This window comes from Physella acuta, unplaced genomic scaffold (genome assembly GCF_028476545.2).
Source record: "Physella acuta isolate Inbredline_101_S28 unplaced genomic scaffold, ASM2847654v3 ptg000421l, whole genome shotgun sequence".
In the NCBI taxonomy this organism is placed as follows: domain Eukaryota; kingdom Metazoa; phylum Mollusca; class Gastropoda; family Physidae; genus Physella; species Physella acuta.
Window position 1 is genome coordinate 651,668 of NW_026731940.1, and position 23,333 is coordinate 675,000.

A 23,333-nucleotide genomic window follows, 5' to 3' on the forward strand; every position below is an offset into this window, starting at 1 on the left:
GGAGAAAAAAGTCTGGAAGAAACATTGGAAGATTTCAGATTTTGTTACTTCATTTTTTATAAGTTCATATTTTTATGTTAAATATGAGGATTTAATTTTTGTTAAACAAAAATTCTAGTATAAAATAATCATAACTGTTAGTTTGATTATTTTAGTGTCCTATTGACTAACGTTACTGGAAAGATGGAATTACCTTCTGGGGTGTTGGGTATTATGGCATTAAAGAGTAGTGTTTTACACTTAACAATCCTACCGTCTGTATCGCAGACGGAGTTCATCTGTCTATACAAACTCAGGTGGGCGTTGTTTTGTCTCTTCTGTACCTTTACTCATATTGATTCTATTTCTGTTCTCATTAAAGCTGGGTAGACTCAGAGACGTCCTATATTTTACAAGCAGAGATTTAATCTCAAGGACTTCTTGATAGGAGATAGTATAGCCTACCTTTTGACCGTGGGGTCAAATTAGCAAACAAGCGTTATTATAAAAGAAAAAAAAAAGAAGATATACGGCTGCCATAAAAATAAATTTCAATGACATTATCAGCAAGGAAATTAAAAGGGAAGATCTACGACATTGAGATCGTCTTCTTCTTCGTTCTTAATTATTAGTGTTGAAGGGGATCGAGATTTATCTGCCAGTGGGTTTGAACTCGAGACTGTTCGAATTTATCAACCATGATCTTTTTGCCGACTCGACCACGCCTCCAACACAATTAAGCGTTACGTGTCAACTGGTTATGCGCCATTGACGCCATTGACTCCGATTTCAGCCTGCTTTTCTTTCTGGATTTGCTTCCATAGCCTTTGTCCAACCAAGAACAATATACAAGGCAGCAGTTGTTTAGAAGAGTGGCTGTCCCAGCTAACGAGCCTCATCTGCCCGAGGGTTCGAACTCGAGACTTTTCGGTTTAGCAAACATGAGCTTTACCGACTCGACCACGTCGACCCCCTATTGAGCACGTAAAATATACCTTGTATAAAGTAGAACCAGTTACATTAAGTTTTTTATAAAGCATATCTAGATAAGCGAGGACACTTGTGGAGACCCTAATAAAATAATTGAGAAACACTGATTTTTTTTTTAACCTACAGGTACCCTTATTTACTTTAGACAACAGAGCACAACTTCAAAATATATTTTAACAGCCACCCCTACCCCTAAATGTCACAACTTCGCTAACACGATTTAAAAAAAAAAGTTAAATAAGTATGTCATACTATATCCCAGATTCGTGTATAAAAGGAAAAAGGCTTCATTACGAATTGGGTCAGGTTGAGGAACTTTTATCTTAGAACTTTTTCAGTGACAGAGTTAGTCTGAATCTTGAGTAAGTTGTTTTTTTCTTCGCATTTCTTGTTGCTATATACTTATTGTTATTTTTAAAAATGAAAGCGCCAAACTTTGTTACAAATCTTATAACCCTTCTTAAATATAACATACTAGTTTTATCTTATGCTAATGTCGGATAATAATATAAAGTGATGTGTAATTAGCATTACGTATATTCATATGTCAAGTAATAACAGGCTATTGTAATGTTTTTCTTTCCATTGGCTTTCTTTTCATTATCTCTTTAGCCATAATTATTAAATTGCTCTTCATTGCGTTTACCATTTTATGTGTAAAAAACATTCCAAATGTGTGATAATGAAGATATAATTTTTTCATGTATTTCTAGCCACCGCACAAAATGCTACTAAGACTATTGCTATGCACCCTGATGGCTTACGCCGCCTTGGTGGAATCCCTGGAGTTCACCGTCATAAACACACCCATGGGTCAAATCAAAGGAGCAGAGGTCATGGCCAGCAACAACAAAACCTACTGGTCATTCCGTGGTGTACCCTACGCCAAGCCCCCAGTTGGACCACTCCGTTTTGCTAAGCCCGAGCCACTTCAACACCGAGGTAAACATTGATTTTTTTATTCTGCTTTAGACGTTTGGTATGATTATGGTCTTGATTGTCAGAATCGTTAAGATAATAATATGCGATTCTATTCAAGTTAAAAAATTGGTCCAACGATTAAATGTAAAAAAATCTTGTTAATATATATATATATATATATATATATATATATATATATATATATATATATATATATATATATATATATATATATATATATATATATATATATATATATATATATATATATATATATATAATTAGATATGTCGGATGTAGCCGAGTACTAATGAAATCTTAACTGACTTTTTTCTTCCAATAAACAGACGGCATATTTGACGCCACGGTTCCAGGTTATTCTTGTGTCCAAGATAATTTTTTCCTCCTGCCCGGTGAAAAAGTTTCCGAAGACTGCCTCAGCCTGAGCATTTACGTCAAGGACTTCCGTGTGACCCGTAACTCGGCTAAGAAAGTTGTGGTTTGGTTTCACGGCGGGGCCTTTTTGTTCGGCTCGGCTTCCGTTTATGACGCCGGATCTTTCGTCACCGACTATGACGTCATAGTGGTCTCTGTTCAATATCGGTTGGGCGTTCTGGGATTTCTGAGCTCCGAAAATGATGCCAGTCCCGGAAATTACGGTTTGTGGGATCAAGCCCTCGCTTTGCGCTGGGTCAAAAGTCACATTGCTTGGTTCGGCGGAGACCCGGATGATATTGCTCTTGCAGGAGAGTCTGCCGGTGCTGCGTCAGTGTTGTTGCTGTCGCTGAGTCCAACAACGAAAGGGTTGTTCACCAAGGTCTACGCCCACAGCGGAACGCCCACCGGGCTTTTCGCACGTTATCACGGCGCGAAATCCGACGCGATTCTACTCGCTAAAGAAATGAACTGTACGAGTGGACCCTCGCGAGCGGAATTTATCTTTGACCAATCCGTCGTGAACTGCCTGCGATCAAAATCTTTATCTCAACTCGCAAGACCTTTATCCTTTGACGTGACAAGAGCTGTTTACGTTCCAGTAGTGGACGGTTCCTTTCTCCCCAAACCTCCATCTGAGCTGTTGAATGACACTCACTACCTAGAAACCATCGGGTTCTACTCTCGTAAATATTTCATTGTTTTAAACAACAACGAGCAATCCGCTATCGACGCCCGATTCCTTCCGCAAAAATCCATCTTCTACGCCACCAGCAACGGGTCGGATGCCGACAAAGACGCCCTGTGGTACCAGTTTAAAAAATCCCTGGCCAGGTCCAACATTGCTCAACGTTATGAAGTCCCCGACGTCTCGAGCCAAGTGGTGAAAACGGTGACTGACTGGTACGAGGACAGATTCGTTGGCGACACCGCCTACCAGCAGCTTCTGACAGACTTACACTTCAATATTCCGGCTTTCGACGTCCTCAATGCCATCACTCAAAGCAAGAACACGCACGTTTGGCTCATGTACTTCAACTACTACCCCCACTTCATGCAGGGTCCGTACCGGGGAATGATACACAGCCTGGACCTCTGCTTCTGGTTTGATTTCCCCCTGCCACTGATTGATAAATACCTAAGCGCCGGAGCCACGGGAAGTTATGACCAGCGGGACAGGCAAATCAAGAGAAACTTCTCCACCATTCTTGCTGAGTTTGTGAAAAATGGGTGAGTATTGACCGACTTCAGGAGGGTGGGTGGTTCAGATAGTGTGAAATAAAGTAATATTAGAAACTAAAATTTAGCCGTTATTTCGCGATTTAGAAAAATCTTTTAAAAAACTGTAATATAAATTAATTAACATACTCTATTAGCCGAGCTCAACAAAATCGATGCTTCAAAAAAATTCAACTGCAATTTTTAGGGAGGTTTTATGACGTCATTTTTTTGGGGGTGGTGGTGGAGGGGGGGAGGAATAAAAATGTAAAAAAAAAAAAGTATGACGTCATTTATGGATAACCCCGTTGTAACTTGCGACAATAAGCATATTTCTTTCTTTTTTTTCAGTACCACTGGCGCTGCGATCTCTAGAATTATCCCAACTGGTTGGCCTGAGTATGACAACGTTGGACAATACTACTTGGACTTCAACCAAAGCCCGTCCATTCGAAGAAATCTATTGAGAGAACAGCGACAGCTTTGGGGAATGGTGCCTCCAATGATATCAAATAATTGTCTGTAAAGAAAAAAAAGATAGATATCTCCACTTATTAAACAAAACGAAATCGTCAATTACAATTGTAAAGGTTTTCGAAAGTAAATTATTTTATATCATGTTTTTAACATATTGTCATTTTTTTTTAAAAGCCATACACAGTGAAATCTCGGATTTTGTTGACTTCGGTTATGATTGTCTTTAAGATTGTGTCATTTGTATTCGAGACAACTTGATTTCGGCTTTCGTCGCTAATTTGACTTGAGTTGAGATGTATCTCGGTGAACCTAGAGTTGACTAAGATATGGCTTGCATGAGGTATTTTGATGGGCTAGAGCCTTTCTCTGCCGACCCAACACGTTTTAAAGTTGTTTTTGGTGAATTCTCTGGATTAGGGTCAATAGATAACATCTATTTAAAAAGCTTTTTTGTGAACAATGGGACAAATGACACTTGAGTTGGCTCTCGTCTCAAAAAGTCATTGAAGAAAGTGACCTTCTATAGGACCTTAAAATCTAAGGTCCTTATGATGGGGGATTCACTTTGAAAGCATTATATTTTACACCTCCTTAAGTTTTCAGAAAGGTAAATGCCAGATTAAAACACGATTTTTATTTTATATTACATTTTTGTTACACATACTTTATTTTTTATTTTTTTGCTTAAAGCAATATTTAGAACGAATAAATTGCATTTACAATAATAATAATAATTGCCCGCTGTTTTGTTATTTTTTTTTTCATTTATTTTGTTAAGCACTTCAGCTTTCTTCTCATTCTGTTAACGATGTAACACTATAATATTTGTATATATTAGAATAACAACAATGATTTTCTCAAATGTTTGCTGTAGTCTACCTGAACAAAATATTTTTTAAACATTTTAATTAAAGACCAAAGATCAGATCGTCCATTGTTTTATGCTTATTAAATAAATGCTGTAATTGATTTCATTATCTATATTTTTTTACTTGGTTGTATAGACCTTAATGCAGCATATTATATTTTCTTATAACAAAATAAAGCTATATTTCTAAATAAACTTGTGATGGTTTGTTATCATTGAAATATGTTTTCAAACACAGGCTGACTAAATAAATGGTGTGCATATCTAGATGGGTCTAGTAAAAAATATTTGAAACAGAATATTTCTATGGGGTCTGTGTAGTTGATAGCGAATACAAATAGTCTTTCGTGGTTTTTAAATGGAAGTGGCTATTCGGACCCGGGTCCCAATAGCCTCGGCCGCTATTGGGACCCGGCATTAAGTTCGTTAAGCACTTGTACAACCTGTATTAAAATTACACCTTTTGTTTATTTGATTTTTCTTGTGGATTTGTTCGTATTTTGTTGTCTTTTATTGTAATTAGTTATGCGGATTAGCAGAGGCGTAGCGACCCTTCCCGGCGCCCGGGGACAAACTTTCAATTTGGCACCCCCCTCGGGAGCAAATTTCAATTATATTCTCAAAACTTTAAAAATGCAGCTAAAATGACATTTTGATTTGTTTTTACAACCCATCTTGGCGCCCCCTAAGGTCGGCGCCCGGCGACATATGTACCCCCCTGCCCCCCCCCCCCCCCCCCCCATCGCTACGCCTCTGCGGATTAGCTAGCTTTAGTTCTTGCGTTGCTATTTCTAAATACCCTATATTAAAACTATATTAAACTTTATATACAAAATCATTAAATAGTAAGACGTCGTGGTCTAGTGGAGAACGCAGTACCTTCCGATTCTCAATAAGTTACGGGATCGGAATCTATCAAATCTCTCTTTTTTGCGTGAGGTAAAGTGTATTTATCTGTTTAACATTCCATTGAGTTGTTTGCATTAGAGACTTTTTTAAATTATTTTTTTTAATAGATTATTTTTTTTATAGATTTAGGTTTTTAAACACGCCAATTATAAAAAAAAAAACATCGTTGTTCTAATGATCGCCCGGCGCGTTTTCTGGTCAGCGCAAAAAAATACTGACATGGTCTAGCCAGGGTCACTGTGAGTTCACTTTGGTTTACAGTGTAGGCGTATAGCATACGTCATAGCAAGACCATTGCTATGAGCTTGTCGAGATTTGTTGTCGTCGTATTCCCCCCCCCCCCACTCTCAACCCAGCAAGAGGGAAAAACGGATTTGGGGTCATTGTGAGTTCAAATGTTACATATTACTTCTATTATTAAAGCGTACAACAACGCACGCAAGATATTCGTGGTCATAAAACGGACGCGGAAGCTGTAGTCTGCAGCATATAGAGCTTTTTATGCAATTATATATATATATATATATATATATATATATATATATATATATATATATATATATATATATATATATATATATATATATATATGTATAGCTCAATTCTGTATGTAAAATATTTATTTGTAAAATTAAAGCCGTTTGTCGTGGATACTTCTATGGATTTAAGTGTTAGATTATTATCGTGCTCATAGTCTAAATTTATGAGTTAAAAAATTACTATTGAAAGTCTTTAAAAACAATTTTCATTTTATATACTTAGAATAATAATTTTCAATTATGAACATTACATAAAAATTTTAAAATGTGTATCAACGTTTATAAAATTTCTAAAATTGTGTCTGAATGTATTGACTGCACAGTAACTTCCCTTTAAAAATCACTAAATGGGGGGGGGGGGGGATAGAAAAGAATTTACTATTTATTACTTTGTTTTGGTGTTAAGAAAAAAAAATAATTACATAATTAGCGGGGATTGATTAAGTGCAATGTCGTTGGTATTTTTAATACTGCCTTTTATTTATTCTATACACTGAACTTACTGTTCAATAATTATTGTTTAAAATCAATAACATTTAATAAGCCAGGTCCTACAAATCCTATATGTTAGCTTTCTTTCCATTTACGGATAAGCTTGGAGTATTATCATTTTGTTCACTAAATTGAAACAGGCGCGTCCGCCGGCGCCCCTGCACGGTTCGATTTGGCGCCCTGAGCTATCATGTGAGGGCTATGCTGCATTATTTTGTTTTGAACAGTGCGATAGACTATGGATAAGAAAGGTTACTATAGTCTTTAAGTAAATCAAATCCGGGCGTCCTCCGGCACCCCGACAGGGTGCTATTTGGCGCCCGGGCCTTCCCGTGTACGCTATGGTACCTACGTTCGCGTGAGTTCAAAAGACTATGAATAAGTTATGTACTATAGTCGTTTACTAAGTTGAATCAGGCGGTTACGTCATGGTGCGTCCTCTTGCGCCCAGACAGGGTGCTATTTGGGGCCGCGGGCCTCCCGTGTTCGCTTTAGCGCCTACGTTCGTTAAAGTGAGTGCAAAAGACTATGAATAAGTTGAGGTACTATAGTCGTTTATTAAGCTGAAACAGGCGATTCCGCCCCGGGCTAGACTATGAGCACTTTGCGTTTATGTTCGCGTTAGTGTTTTCTTTGTGTTTAGGTTGGGTTTGCGTTAGTGGTTGCGTTTTGATTTGGTTCGTTTTTGTTCTTTCTTTTGTCGTTTTCGTTTGTGTTTTTTTCTTTGGGTTTGTGTTTCTATTTGTGTTTGTGGTTGGTTTTGCGTTTGGATTTGGTTTGTTTTCGTTTGCTTTTTTGTTTGTGTTTTTTTCTTTGGGTTTGTGGTTGGTTTTGCGTTTGGATTTGGTTTGTTTTCGTTTATAACTAAATCTAAACAATTCTATTGGCTGGTCCCAATAGCAGCCGAGGCTTTTTAAATACACTGTTTTAATAATCACTAAAAAATCTGAAAGTGAAAGAAACCCGTAATTCAGCAGGTCTGTCTAGAGTTTTCTTCTCGTATTTTACCGCCTCGCTATGTCGCGACTCGCTGTTTTTTTTTTGGACAGTTTTTAATAGCTTTTAGCTAGACTACTTAAGTACTTCTTTAAGTTTTAAGAACAACAACGTCGCAGTCACGTTATTGAATAAATAAAAAAAAAATTGAGTAGGCCTAGCTAGGCCTAGGCTAAATTAAAATTAAATTAAATTAACTTGTTAAAACTCACATCATTGCTTATTAGCTTTTTAAACGATTTATTTCTTCTTCTTTCTTCTGAAGCTCTAACTTCAAATTTTCAAGTGTTAACTCAGACGACATGATTTAGAAGTTTCGTCCTGCGTCCTAAGTCATACTTCCACTTTCGTTTCTTGATGATAGATCTCTAGTTGATTTTTAAAACCTATCTTATGGAGAGGTATACTAAAATAATAACTCTTCTGGGTATGGAGATTAGAGAGTTTTTAAGGTGTGGTGGGGGGGTTAGAGAGGGAGGGGTCAGAAAGAATTACGAAAACATTTCGCAGTTGCCCGAAACTTAATTTTGGCCGTTATTTCATCTAGATCTAGATCTACATAGGCCTATTCAATGTTGAAGTTTCTTTAGAAAGAAATTGCAGTTTTAAAACGCAACAATTTTCAACTTTCTTTTTTTTTTGGTGGGGGGGGAGGTTGTGTAATAGGAATAAGTACAACGATATTTTATTCAGGGGTGGTTTTATTCCCTCTATAACCCCACTGCACTAAAAGTCACCATGACTTAACTTTACCTGTGAAATAACAATAATTCTTGAGAGGTCTGCCAAACTTTTCGTCATCTAAATAAAATACTAATACAGACAATATAAATGTATTTAGATATATCCCCCCTCCCGCCCTCCTTTTCCACCGCGCCAGCGTAGATTAGATCGAGCCTTTTTTTGCGTACTGGCGAACTTAACCCACTTGATTTTAGCTCGTTTAATCTACCCAACTTATTCAAATATTAAAAAAGGGTCAGCGAAATTCCAAATTGAACACCCAGTCATGAAGCGATTTTTACAACAGTGACTCAACCCTTTTTTTTTTTCGTGTCTTTGATATGTAGCCTAGAGTTTGATTAAAGCTGCTGCAATAGTTCTCAGATTGTTGAGTTTAGGTAGATGAAGTAGAGTTCATCTGTTTCTGTCACCTCGATTTATGGAGTGATGGTGTGGTCTACTCAATGCTCAGCCAGATTTACTTCCCTGAGTCAGATATTCATTAGAGCTGGGTGGACTCTGGGACGTCCTATAAATCGACCCCAGAATTTGAACTCGAGACTTTCTGCTTAGTAGTCAATTTTTACATCATTTTTTTAAAAATCAAGTTTAAAACATATAGGGCTACACTTGACTGAGTTTGTGAATTGAAGCCCTTTAGCTGGTTAATGTATAAAAACAATTACCTTCAGAGTTCCAGGCATCTCCTGGGGGTAAAGAAAGTTTCCGCCCCCCCCAAGGAAATGGAATTTATATAGAAAAAATATAATTTTTATAGTGTCCGCCCCCCCCCCGGAAATTTTAGTCCCCCCCCCCCCCCACCAAAAATTTCAAGTGCCCCCTCCCCGGAGAAAAAAGTCTGGAAGAAACATTGATTACCATTGGAAGATTTCACATTTTGTTACTTCATTTTTGATAAGTACATATTTTTATGTTGAATATGAAGATCTCATTTTGTTAAAAAAGATTCTAGTATAAAACAATCATAACTGTTAGTTTGATTATTTTAGTGTCCTATTGACTAACGTTACTGGAAAGATGGAATTACTTTCTGGGGTGTAGGGTATTATGGCATTAAAGGGTAGTGTTTTACACTTAACAATTCTACCGTCTGTATCGCAGACGAAGTAGAGTTCGTCTGTCTATATAAACTCAGATGGACGTTGTTTTGTTTCTTCTGTACCTTTACTTATATTGATTCTATTTGTGTTCTCGTTAAAGCTGGATACTCTCAGAGAAGTCCTGTATATTACAAGCAGAGATTTAATCTCAAGGACTTCTTGATAGGAGATATTATACCTTTTGACCGCGGGGTCAAATTAGCAAACAGGCGTTCATATAAAAGAAAAAAGAAGATATACGGCTACCATAAAAATAAATTTCAATGACGTTATCAGAAAGGAAATTAAAGTTAAATGGGAAGATCTACGACATTGAGAACGTAAAACATACCTTGTATAAAGAAGTACCAGTTACATTAAGTTTTTTATAGCATATCTAGATAAGCGAGGACACTTGTGGAGACCCTAAAAAAAATAATTGAGAAACACTGATTTTTTTTTTAAACCTACAGGTACCCTTATTTACTTTAGACAACAGAGCACAACTTCAAAATATATTTTAACAGCCACCCCTACCCCTAAGTGTCACAACTTCGCTAACACGATTTTTTAAAAAAGTTAAATAAGTATGTCATACTATATCCCAGATTCGTGTATAAAAGGAAAAATGCTTCATTACGAATTGGGTCGGGTTGAGGAACTTTTATCGTAGAACTTTTTCAGTGACAGAGTTAGTCTGAATCTTGAGTAAGTTATTTTGTCTTCGCATTTCTTGTTGTTATATGCTTTATTATTATGTATTAATTGAAGATGCGAAACTTTATTTCAAAACTTATCGTACTTCTTTAATATAAAGTGATGTGTAATCAGCATCTTTCATATTCAAGTCAAGTCATAACAAGCCATTGTAATGTTTTTCTTTTCATTGGCTCTCTTTTCATTATCTCTCTAGATATAATTATTAAATTGCTCTTAATAGCGTTTATAATTTTATGTGTAAATAAACCGGGAGTGATCTCCCCTAAACTTTCTCGAGTATTCTTATATAACTCGGAATATAGTAATAGACATGATTTTTAATTACTTAAACTTTTTAAAATAGAATAGAATCTCGTAGAAAAAAAGAATTGCGCACCAAGCGAACGCCAAAACAAAATGTCCATAATCGTGCGCAATATTATTAGTACTCTATAAATTTACATGCGTTTTTTGAGAAATCGGAAATAGCGTAAATTAGTACTTCCGGTCAACGGAAATTACTCAAAATTTGAAAGATGGTAGAGAATTAGATCTTTTACATACATGTGAAATTTCCTTTATCTGTCTGAAAAAGTACTCAAGTTATAGGCTTTTGAAAAATTGAAAGTAGGAAAAGTACCACTTCCGGTTATTGGAAATCGCTCAAAAGTGGATACGGATCTACGATTTTAATAAAATACTTATATATAAAATTTCATCAACCTAGCTGTAACGGTACTCAAGTTATCGTGTTTACACACAAACAGACAGACACACACACACAGACATACGGACAAGATTGCAAAATTATATTTTTCCGTATCAGTGAGGTGTAAAAGGTCGAGATTTGTAAAAATCTCGATTTTTTTGCACGATTACAAGACTTTCTCTATAGGCTACTTCGTATATACGAGAAAGTAAAAACATTCCAAATGTGTAACATTGAAAACATATATTTTCATGTATTTCCAACCACAGCACAAGATGCTACTTAGACTATTGCTATGCGCCCTGCTGGCGTACGCCCCCTTGGTGGAATCCCTGGAGTTCACCGTCATAAACACACCCATGGGTCAAGTCAAAGGAGCTGAGGTCAGGGCCAGCAACAACAAAACGTACTGGTCATTCCGTGGTGTACCCTACGCCAAGCCTCCAGTTGGACCACTCCGTTTTGCTAAGCCTGAGCCACTCCAACACCGAGGTAAACATTGATTTTGTATTCTGCTCCAGACGTTTGGTATGATTATGGTCTTGATTGTCAAAATCGTTAAGATATGCGATTCTATTCAAGTTAAATAAATGTGTCGAACAATTACATGTTAAGTACTTACCTAAAACACTTGTTACTCTAGACATGTAGGCCAATAGCATATGTATATATATATATATATATATATATATATATATATATATATATATATATATATATATATATATATATATATATATATACATATATATATATATATATATATATATATATATATATATATATATATATATATATATATATATATATATATATATATATATATGTGTGTGTGTGTGTGTGTGTGTGTGTGTGTATATAATTAGACATGTCGGATCTTGCCGAGTACTAATGAAATCTTAACTGACTTTTTTCTTCCAATAAACAGACGGCATATTTGACGCCACGGTTCCAGGATATTCTTGTGTCCAAGATAATTTTTTCCTCCTACCCGGTGAAAAAGTTTCCGAAGACTGCCTCAGCCTGAGCATTTATGTCAAGGACTTCCGTGTGAATCGTAACTCGGCTAAGAAAGTTGTGGTTTGGTTTCACGGTGGGGCCTTCCTGTTTGGCTCGGCTTCCGTTTATGACGCCGGATCTTTCGTCACCGATTATGACGTCATATTGGTCTCTGTTCAATATCGGTTGGGCGTCCTGGGATTTCTGAGCTCCGAAAATGATGCCAGCCCCGGAAATTACGGTTTGTGGGATCAAGCACTCGCGGTGCGCTGGGTCAAAAGTCACATCGCTTGGTTCGGCGGAGACCCGGATGATATTGCTCTTGCAGGAGAGTCTGCTGGTGCTGCGTCAGTGTTGTTGCTGTCGCTGAGTCCAACAACGAAAGGGTTGTTCACCAAGGTCTACGCCCACAGCGGAACGCCCACCGGGCTTTTCGCACGTTATCACGGCGCAAAATCCGATGCGATTCTACTCGCTAAAGAAATGAACTGTACGAGTGGACCCTCGCGAGCGGAATTTATCTTTGACCAATCTGTCGTGAACTGCCTGAGATCAAAATCTTTATCTCAACTCGCAAGACCTTTATCCTTTGACGTGACAAGAGCTGTTTACGTTCCAGTAGTTGACGGTTCCTTTCTCCCCAAACCTCCCTCTGAGCTGCTGAATGACACCCACTACCTAGAAACCATCGGGTTCTACTCTCGCAAATATTTCATCGTTTTAAACAACAACGAGCAATCCGCCATCGACGCCCGATTCCTTCCATATAAATCCATCTTCTACGCCACCAGCAACGGCTCGGACGCCGACAAAGACGCCCTGTGGTACCAGTTTAAAAAGTCCCTGGCCAGGTCCAACATTGCCCAGCGATATGAAGTCCCCGACGTCCCGACCCCAGTTGTGAAAATGGTAACTGACTGGTACGAGGACAGACACATCGGCGACACCGCCTACCAGCAGCTTCTGACGGACTTACACTTCAGTATGCCAGCGTTCGACGTCCTGGATGCCATCACCCAAAGCAAGAACACGCACGTTTGGCTGATGTACTTCAACTGCTACCCCCACTTCATGCAGGGCCCGTACCGGGGAATGATTCACAGCCTGGACCTCTGCTTCTGGTTTGATTTCCCCCTGCCACTGATCGATAAATATCTAAGCGCCGGAGCCACGGGAAGTTATGACCAGCGGGACAGGCAAATCAAGAGAAACTTCTCCACCATTCTTGCTGAGTTTGTGAAAAATGGGTGAGTATTTACCGACTCCAGGAGAGGGAGGGGGGTTCAGATAGTGTGACTTTTAGCATTTAAAATAAAGTAATGTTAGAAACTTATAAAATTTAGCCGTTATTTCGCGATTTAGAAAAATCTTCTAATAAACTGTAATATAAATGAATTAAAATACTCAATGCTGACCGAGCTCAGCCAATATTTTAGAAACAAAATCGATGCTTCAGAAAATTCAAAAAATCGTCAAAAAAAGTGTGACGTCATTTATGGAAAACCCCGTTGTAAATTCCGACAATATCTTTAAGTATATTTCTTTTTTTTCCAGTACCACTGCAGCTGCGATCTCTAGAACTATCCCAACTGGTTGGCCTGAGTATGACAACGTTGGACAATACTATTTAGACTTCAACCAAAGCCCGTCCATTCGAAGAAATCTATTGAGAGAACAGCGACAGCTATGGGGAATGGTGCCTCCAATGATATCAAATGATTGTCTGTAAAGACAAAAAATGATGGATGTCTCCACTTATTAAACACAACGAAATCGTCAATTACAATTGTAAAGGTTTTCGAATGTAAATTATTTTATATCGTGTTTTTTTAACATATTGTCATTTTTTTAAAAACCATACACACTGAAATCTCGGATTTTGTTGACTTCGGTTATGATTGGCTTTAAGTTTGTGTCATTTTTATTCGAGACAACTTGATTTCGGCTTTCGTCGCTAATTTGACTTGGGTTGACATATATCTCAATGGCCCTAGAGTTGAAAAAATTATAGCTATGGTGTGGACATGAGTAATTTTGATGGGCTTGAGCCTTATTCTGCCGACCCAACACTTTTAAAGTCTGTTGTTGTTTTTTGGAATTCATGGGATTAGGGTCAATAGATCACATCTATTTGAAAAACTTAAAAAAAAAAAAAGCCATTGAAGAAAGCGACCTTCTATAGGACCTTAAACCTAAGGTCCTTATGATGGGGGATTCACTTTGAAAGCATTATAAGTTACACCTCCTTGTGCAGCCTTCAAAAAGATAAATGCCAGATTAAAACACGCTTACTATTTTATTTTACATTTTTGTTACACATACTTTATTTATTTTTGCTTAAAGTAATGTTTAGAACGAATAAATTGCATTAACAATAATAATAATAATTGCCCGCTGTTTCGTTATTTTTGTTTTCATTCCTTTTGATAAGCGCTTCAGCTTTCTTCTCATTCTGTTAACGATGTGATTATATATGTAGCACTATAATATTTGTATATGTTTGAATAACAACAATGATTATCTCAAATTTTTGCTGTATTCTACCTGAACAAAATATTTTTAAACATTTTAATTAAAGTCCAAATATCAGATCGTCCATTGTTTTATGCTTATTAAACATATGCTGTAATAAATTTCATCTATATTTTTTTACTTGGTTATAGACCATAATGCAGCATAATTATTATATTTTCTTATAACAAAATAAAACTATATTTCTAAATAAATTTGTAATGGTTTTTATCATTGAAATATGTTTTCAAACACAGACTGACTAAATAAATGCTGTACATATCTAGAGGGGTCTAGTAAAAATATTTAAACATGTTGAAGATAGTTAAATTAATTCTAGGGGGTTCCAGTGCAGTAAAGATGCAACAAATATCTCTGTCTAGTAATACTATTCCGCGGGTTATAGCATACACGTCCGTAGATGTTACAGGACAAATTTTAAATGAAATCAAGCTTTCACTGTTGTTTGTTTTAAAGTTGATGAATCATTAGACGTGAGTTCGTGTTCGCAGTTGCTTGTCTTTGTGAAATATATTCATGCAGATGATAACAAAGGAGAGTTGTTATTATGGGAAGATATCATGGAGAAAATAAAAACGTTTTTAGAAACTGGATGATCAAAATGGGAAACGGCTGTACGGATGGTGCCCCAACTGTTTGGATAAAAATCGAGCTTTCAGAAAACAATAAAAGATTTAGCTCCCTGACCAAGGGGAATCCACTGCATGCCCTCTCCAGCAATATTTCCGACTCCATTTCTAATAAAAGTCGCAAATTAAATTTGGAGCCCTAAACACACGTCTGTTTAAAGAACTGTGCAAAATCATGTTCTGCTTTTCTACACTACAGTACGCTGGCTGTCAAAAGGAAATGTTGTGAATCGTGTTTTTGAATTGAAATATGAAATCAAGTTATTGTTGGAAGTGCGAGGGAATCAAGACCTTTTGATATACTTTAACAACAAAGAGTGGGTGGAGAGAGTAGCATACATAGCAGATGTATTCAAACATCAACATAAGCTGAAGCTTATGGGAAAATTAACAAATATTATCTCTTTTCATGATTATCAAAACTGTTAAATTGGCGAAGAAAAATAAATCTTGGATATAGGCCTATTGCCATGTTTGATTAATCTGATTGTGAGGTAAAAAAAATTGAAAGATGGGATTTCTGGGCATCTTGAATCCCTTGGCATCGAACTGCGGCGTTATTTCCCAGGAGTGAAAGGAGAAGAATCTGCATTGACACGGTACCCATTTTCTGCTTCCCTTGACAAAGCAAGCATTCCCGATGAATTACAAGATTGATTTTAAAAATTTGCTGAATGATTCCGCGATAGATGAAAAACTGCTCACACAATTTTGGTGTAGTATGCTCCATTTCTAACCAAACGTGAAATTGATTGCCTTTCGAGTTTTAGTACTTTTTGTGTCTACATATCTTTGCGAGAATATATTTCAACCCTTCTCCAATTAAAAACAAAACAAAACAAAGAAACAAATTAAATGTTGAGAAAGACACGAGATTGGCGTTAACAAAACCACAGACATAAATGTTGAGGCTAGTTAAGCGCATACAATTTAACTCATCCTATTAAAACAATTGTCAAGTATAAGTCATATTGAAAGTCTACAAGAAAGTCTTATTTCAGTGCTTATTAATATACTCACTAATTTCGACTTTTTAATTCTATGGGGGTCGCGGGTCAATTACTTTTTATAAATGGGGGTCACCACTGGAAAAAGTTTGGGAACCACTGTATTAGATTAATAACAAGCTATTGATATAGGATTGTTCAGATAACGTCAGGTGAATAACCTAAATCAACAATGTGATCCATGGTAAACCTGGCCATTTAATAAAAGGGGTCGTCTAGATTTGACGGTATATAAAAAATACATCAAGGGGGAGGGGAGTTATGTGTGGCACAAATGAGGGTGGGGAGGGAACATGATTTCTAGAAAAATGACGTAGCATATATTTCGATTTCTATGGAGTAAAATTCAGTGGCGTAACTAGAAATATATATATATATATATATATATATATATATATATATATATATATATATATATATATATATATATATATATATATATATATATATATATATATATATATATATATATATATATATATATATATATATATATATATATATATATATATATATAGTTTGTTAAAGTACCGTTTTGTCAAGCTGCATTGAAAATGCACGTCAGTAGTGTGTTAACATTTACCAGTACATTAAACGCTCCGTTTCAGAAGTGTAAAGTCAAAATGTAACAGAAACTCTCTTAAAATATCATTTGGGTTTCTCTCCTTCATTTACAGTTCGAAGGAGAATCAATTAAATCACAACAATTTTTTTTTTAAATACATTGATAGTCAAAGCTCAGTGTCGTATAAAGCAAGAAATTAGAATAATTTTTCAATCTATTTTTTTTTCAATACAATGAGTTGTAATTTTTAATAAATAACCCACTTGCTATTTCTCAATATAATTAGCCTCTCTTAACCCCCTTCTACCCCACCCCTAAATCAAAGAAACGGCATCCGTCGAACAGATTGCATTAAGATACTATCATTCGTTCAGTTTTTGCATTTGTTTCCAAAAATTATTGCGTAAATGAGTGACCAATGAAGAAAATCTAATTAATAAACATACACAGGAAAAGATATCAGCTTAACACAAGAAAATCTACTCAATAAACATACACAGGAAAAGATAACAGCTTAACAAATAAAATTATCATCCCTATTTAAAATTACTCTCTTGTCCATACTCCGAGACCCACACTTTTTTTTATTGTTGGGACGTCTGCTCCCCCCTCCCTTCCCCCCACACCTCTCCCCACAGCTGAAATCGCGACTTCGACCCTGTTGTCGAAATATTTTTTTTCGACGCCACTGATTGTAGACCGTGGTTCGTGTTGCGCATGTCACTGGTAAAAAAAAATTAAATTGAAATCACGATGACATTAGTTCTATATACTCCTGGCACTAGTCCCCTATTTTTACCTACCACCCCCACCCCACCCCAAACACATACCCAACCCTCTTTATGCAAGAGATCACGTGAATAGTGGTATTGGTTTTCTTCAGCTCTCCTTATAAGAACAAGAATATCAACGGCCCTATCCACATGAGGCAAAGAACTAAAGAGTGTTTGTGTGTAAAGAAAGAAAGTGCCTGCTGTACTACGGCATTGGAAACTGAAGCAGTGTTCTAGCTTTATGTCTGAGAGATTTTCATTTAGCTGATACATATTTGCATGAAATTGGCTTACCTTCAATATTTTAGGTAATATATATTTTTTTCTTTATGATATATCTTGTTAGTTTAAAACTACGATTGAGTATTATAGAAACTTCTCTAAACTAGTGTTTTCTCTAGTCAGTGAAAGCTATAATGTTAAAGATAATATACTTATTTTAGTATCCTGTTGATTAGTTTGTTGGATTTCTATAACATACAATGTTGGCGAAGAAGCTAATAACCTTAGGGTAGTTTGTAAAATATGCGTAAAGCGTATGAATTCAAATATTGTCCTTTAACGTTGGCAAACACTCGTTCATTTAGATCAGGGGTCTCCAAACTTTTCAGCCCGAGGGCCGGATTAACTATCAAATATCAGTTCGGGGGCCAGAGTTTCTTTAATGTAACTCTTCTGGGTCGTGGCGCCCCCCTCCCACCCAAAGAACGTCTCCCCCCCCCCCCCTAAATGGAAATATTATTTATAGAGAAATATATGCACATTTCAAATGTCCATCTCCACCCCACCCCGCCCCCCACCCACCCGAGGCCCACGTTTGTTCTCAAATTGTTCTTCACGTATTTCATTCTTGAAAATGTTTGTTCACACAGGTATGTTGTTCGAAAATTTGAAAGGTACTTTGATGCAAAAGTTTTAATGTTAGGAAAGTCTTCCTTCTCGCAAAATTAGCAATCTTACTGATGTTAAATATAGTAAATCTTGCTATTTTGTGTTTGTCTCTGAACTATCTATGATTAGGTATCCTCTTCATACATTATAGGTAGGGAAGCCAGCTCTTGTGTTATGTTCAGGTCTTCATCCACACCTTTAATGAACACAAGAAGTTGAGATGTGGAACAGCTGTCCAGCGAATCATCTATTGCAATTGAAAATTGGCGATACTTGCTTGAATTTTTCGCTATTTTAGTCGCAATATTTTCACCTATGTCTGAAATAGCAATATTAACAGAAAGTGATATTTCAACGCCAAGGGTAGACAAAGGTACAGAAAATAGTCCAAGTAAAGACAAGCAGTCAGACACCAACGGGTTTCGAACCCGTCTTTACTTGGACTATTTTCTGTACCTTTGTCTACCCTTGGCGTTGAAATATCACTTTCTGTTAATATTGCTATTTCAGTTACAACGCCTGCTTCCACCCCCCTACACGTTTACACCCATTTAAAAAAAGGAAGCTACTATTTGTCTGTGCCATCGTCTCGGTATTTGTGTGTGTGTCGTTTGTATGGTCGAACAATGGTCCTTGTTGTGTTTATGAAAGCTAGCGGTCTGACCTTTCGGGTCAAGGGTCAAAGCCGCCCCGCGTCTACCTGCACAAGCTAAGAGAGTGGTCTGCCACGAAAGCCTTATTTTTGTAGGGCTGAGTGGTAGAAGCGGTTACACGTCTGACTTGATGCATGGAAGGCGATGGCGATAGGTGCCGTGTGGAATGGTAGGTTCGAAACCCGTTGGTGTCTGACTGCTTGTCTTTACTTGGACTATTTTCTGTACCTTTGTCTACCCTTGGCGTTGAAATATCACTTTCTGTTAATATTGCTATTTCAGTTACAACGCCTGCTTCCACCCCCCTACACGTTTACACCCATTTAAAAAAAGGAAGCTACTATTTGTCTGTGCCATCGTCTCGGTATTTGTGTGTGTGTCGTTTGTATGGTCGAACAATGGTCCTTGTTGTGTTTATGAAAGCTAGCGGTCTGACCTTTCGGGTCAAGGGTCAAAGCCGCCCGCGTCTACCTGCACAAGCTAAGAGAGTGGTCTGCCACGAAAGCCTTATTTTTGTAGGGCTGAGTGGTAGAAGCGGTTACACGTCTGACTTGATGCATGGAAGGCGATGGCGATAGGTGCCGTGTGGAATGGTAGGTTCGAAACCCGTTGGTGTCTGACTGCTTGTCTTTACTTGGACTATTTTCTGTACCTTTGTCTACCCTTGGCGTTGAAATATCACTTTCTGTTAATATTGCTATTTCAGTTACAACGCCTGCTTCCACCCCCCTACACCTATGTCTGCAACACGGCGAGTAATTGTATTTGCACACAAAGCTACATTTTCAAATACTTTTGAATTTTCTGTGCTAAGCTCTTCAGCCACCTCCAACAAACATTTATTCAGTGGACAAAAAGATCGTCGCGGGCCGGATAAATATGCGGCCCCGCGGGCCGTAGTTTGGAGACCCCTGATTTAGATGATAGAGTGCGCTTGGGTTAGTAGTGACAGGATGCAGAGGCGTATCAGACTCAAACCTGGGATCTGAACTGAGTTTCTTCCAGGCAAGTCTCCGGGGTTGCACCCCCCCCCCCTTCCCCACGAAACGGAATTTAAATAGAAAGTGTAAACTTTTAAAAATTGTCCACCCCCACCCCCAGGAAATCGTAGTCTCCCCCACCCCCCCCCCCCCCCCCCCCCCGGAGAAAAAAGTCTGGAAGAAACACTGGGTCCGAACTCACTGCTTTCGAGTCAGCAGTCGTGAATTCTACGTACGAAATCAGAGATTGCTATTAATCGTCGAAGTATGGTTGCTGTTTTCAAAAGGCCTCTACAGAAATTAGCATGAAACGCCTAAAGCTTGAATTCAAGTCTAATGCACGTTTTATGTATTTAACATAGTTTTAATGAAAAAAAAAACTTTCAATTTTAGATCCGCAGAAATGCTTGCAGCATTGTGTTACGTGCTGGTCGGGTTGTCAACGATTGCGGACTCCGCCACCCTGATAGTAGATACACCCTTGGGGAAGATCCGGGGATTGGAGGTGACAGCCAACAACAGCAAGACCTACTGGTCCTTCCGTGGAATTCCCTACGCCAAACCTCCGCTTGGAGACCTTCGCTTCGCTAAACCCGAGGCTTTGCCATACCAAGGTTTCTTTTTGTTGTAGTATAGAACTTTCTTAGTAGTGAGAATGCTTTCAAAATGTATATGAAATACAGATATTTAAAAAAATATTAGCTCTATGTCAGATTTGAAAACAAAACAAACGCTAGTTGAAACAAAATTAATAAATTGACCATAAGCATTAAAAAAATCTTTTAACAGCGATCATCTATCTTAGGCATATGGCAAAAACATCATCATTGTGTAATGTTGGTACTAATAAAAGTTTAGATTTGGTATTATTTAAAAAATTAGTGTTTTGTATAATTTTTTTAAATTGTCAAAAAGGAAAAATGTATTCCACAAGAACAATGAAAGAATTAATAAATAAATTTAGACTCTTTAGCCTAGACTTTAGGACATGTTAGAATACATTAGTATTTGGATTTTATGATTTCTGATCTTATTAGGCGGAGTTATTGACGGTACAGCCTTTGGGAAATCTTGCATCCAATCCCCTTTTCTGTTGCTTCCAAACGCGGTCACGTCAGAGGACTGTCTCATCCTTAACGTATACACCAAAGATGTGGACTTGAACAACACCAAGAAGGTCCTCGTCTGGATACATGGAGGAAGTTTCTTGTTCGGCTCATCCCAAATTTTCGACGCAGGCTCTCTCGTCACAGATCATGACGTCATTGTCGTAACACTCAACTACCGGTTGGGGCTTCTGGGATTTTTCAGCACGGAAGACGACGCCAGTCCTGGGAATAACGGGCTGTGGGATCAGGCCCTGGCAATCAAATGGGTCAAGTTTAACATCGGAGCTTTCGGCGGTGACCCAGATGATATCACGATCTCAGGTGAATCGGCAGGAGGTGGGTCTGTTTCCCTGCTGTCCCTCAGCCCAGTGACGAAAGGTTTGTTCACCAAAGCCTACTCCCAGAGTGGAGCTGCGAATTCTTTGTTCGCGAAATACAGCAACCCAAGATCCGCGGCCCTGGAAATCGCTAAATCGTTTAATTGCTCAGATGGTCACGAGATTAAAGGGAACACAACTGCCTCCAAGTTGATAATAGATTGCCTCCGCACAATACCGGCCGATGCTTTTGTCCCAGTCAATTATTTCGACGGAGATCGTACAACAGTGACTCCGAGAGCAGACGGTGAATTCCTGCCAAGACTCCTGAAAGATACACTTTACCTGGAACAGATTGGCTTCTACAACAGGACCTACCTTGTCGGTCTCAACAACAACGAAAAAACTTTTGCAGATCCATTCTACCACGGAACGAAGCAAGCAATCTTTGCCAATAATCTTCTGAGTGATTCGGAGAAAGAAACACTTTGGCAAGACTTTCGAAAGAAAACGTACTCAACCAGCGTCTCGGATAGTTTAGAACTCGGAACCCTTCCAAATCAGGTCTTGCAGACCGTGATTGACTGGTATGAAGAGAGAAACGTTGGCGACTCGGCAGTGCCTGTGATGGTGACTGACCTTCAGTTCTACATCCCGACCTTCCAGGTCTTGAACGCCATCGCTAGGAGCAAGACAACGGACGCGTGGCTGCTATATTTTAACTACTACCCCCACTACATGAGGGGGGACGCCAGGGGGATGGCGCACGGCCTGGACCTCCCCTACTTGTTTGACGTGTCATTAGACCTGATCAAAGACCTGTTCATCCCCGGGGTCACGGGTGACTATGATGACCAGGATATCAGTGTCAAGGAGAGGTTTTTGGCCATCGTTGCAAGCTTTGTAAAAACTGGGTAAGTGGCTTTTTATCCTCATTTGTTCAATTGTATTTTAGACCTTTTTTTTAAGGAATGGGTTAACACGAATTTGTATCTATTTTTTTCAAAGAAACTTTAACATAGTATTGATTTGGACCTTTCAAAGAAACTTTAACATAGTATTGATTTGGACCTTTCAAAGAAACTTTAACATAGTATTGATTTGGACCTTTTACAGAAACCCAAGTCTGGCCTTACGTGACATCATCCCCACTGGATGGCCGACCTATGACCTTCTCGATGCTCAGTATCTGGACTTCAACCAGAGCCCAACAGTGCAGACACATCTAATGAGAGAACAACGGGAACTCTGGGAAAAAACGGTCGCCTCACTTGTAGCCAGATCACAACATGGCACTCCTAATCACAGCGATCCTTGCAGTTAATGTTAACTTTGTTATTTTAATGCAAATGCTTTAAATTCTATAAATATTTATAGCGCTTTGTTTGAGTTATATATTATTTGAATGGCACATACGATTTAACTAGAGAATAAATTAAAGAGTACTCTGTAGAATCAATAATTTTTGTACGAATTGAAATCAGTCAGTTTTCTTATAAAATGGATGTATCTAGACTGCTAGAAGCCATTGTATGTAATTTTTACAATCAAAGTAAATTAAAAATTAAAGCAAGCTATTTAAAAAGTCTGTAAGCTGCATCGCATAGTTTCTTACAGTGGGTGATTTATTTTATACTTATTTCAATCATGCTTTTAAATAAACAGTTTTCATCATCAGATAAGTTGTTAATTTTTTCTTTGTAGCTGTCTATACAATAGTGCAATTGTTCTTAACCAGGTTTCGATCCAATCCAAGGGGTTCGGTGAGTCACTCAGTGGTTCGGCGAAGGTCAAGGGCAGAGTTTCTTCTATGCATCTCTTGG

At 37.8% G+C, this 23,333-nt stretch overlaps 2 protein-coding genes across 2 annotated transcripts; both read left to right on the forward strand.

Moving 5' to 3' along the window:
• Positions 1-1,252: 1,252 nt before the first annotated feature.
• On the forward strand, positions 1,253-4,368 carry LOC131942710 (cocaine esterase-like). The gene is made up of 4 exons (XM_059302626.1): positions 1,253-1,331; positions 1,683-1,911; positions 2,238-3,555; positions 3,895-4,368. The coding sequence occupies exons 2-4, from the start codon at positions 1,695-1,697 to the stop codon at positions 4,067-4,069; spliced, it is 1,710 nt and encodes a 569-aa protein (XP_059158609.1). The 5' UTR covers positions 1,253-1,331; positions 1,683-1,694; the 3' UTR covers positions 4,070-4,368.
• Positions 4,369-11,330: 6,962 nt separating this feature from the next.
• LOC131942725 (uncharacterized) lies at positions 11,331-23,181 on the forward strand. Its single transcript, XM_059302646.1, has 6 exons — positions 11,331-11,547; positions 11,984-13,301; positions 13,609-13,779; positions 20,478-20,698; positions 21,122-22,424; positions 22,627-23,181. Exons 1-6 carry the CDS (start codon positions 11,331-11,333, stop codon positions 22,832-22,834), a joined length of 3,438 nt encoding a protein of 1,145 aa, XP_059158629.1. The 3' UTR covers positions 22,835-23,181.
• The last annotated feature ends 152 nt before the right edge of the window (positions 23,182-23,333 follow it).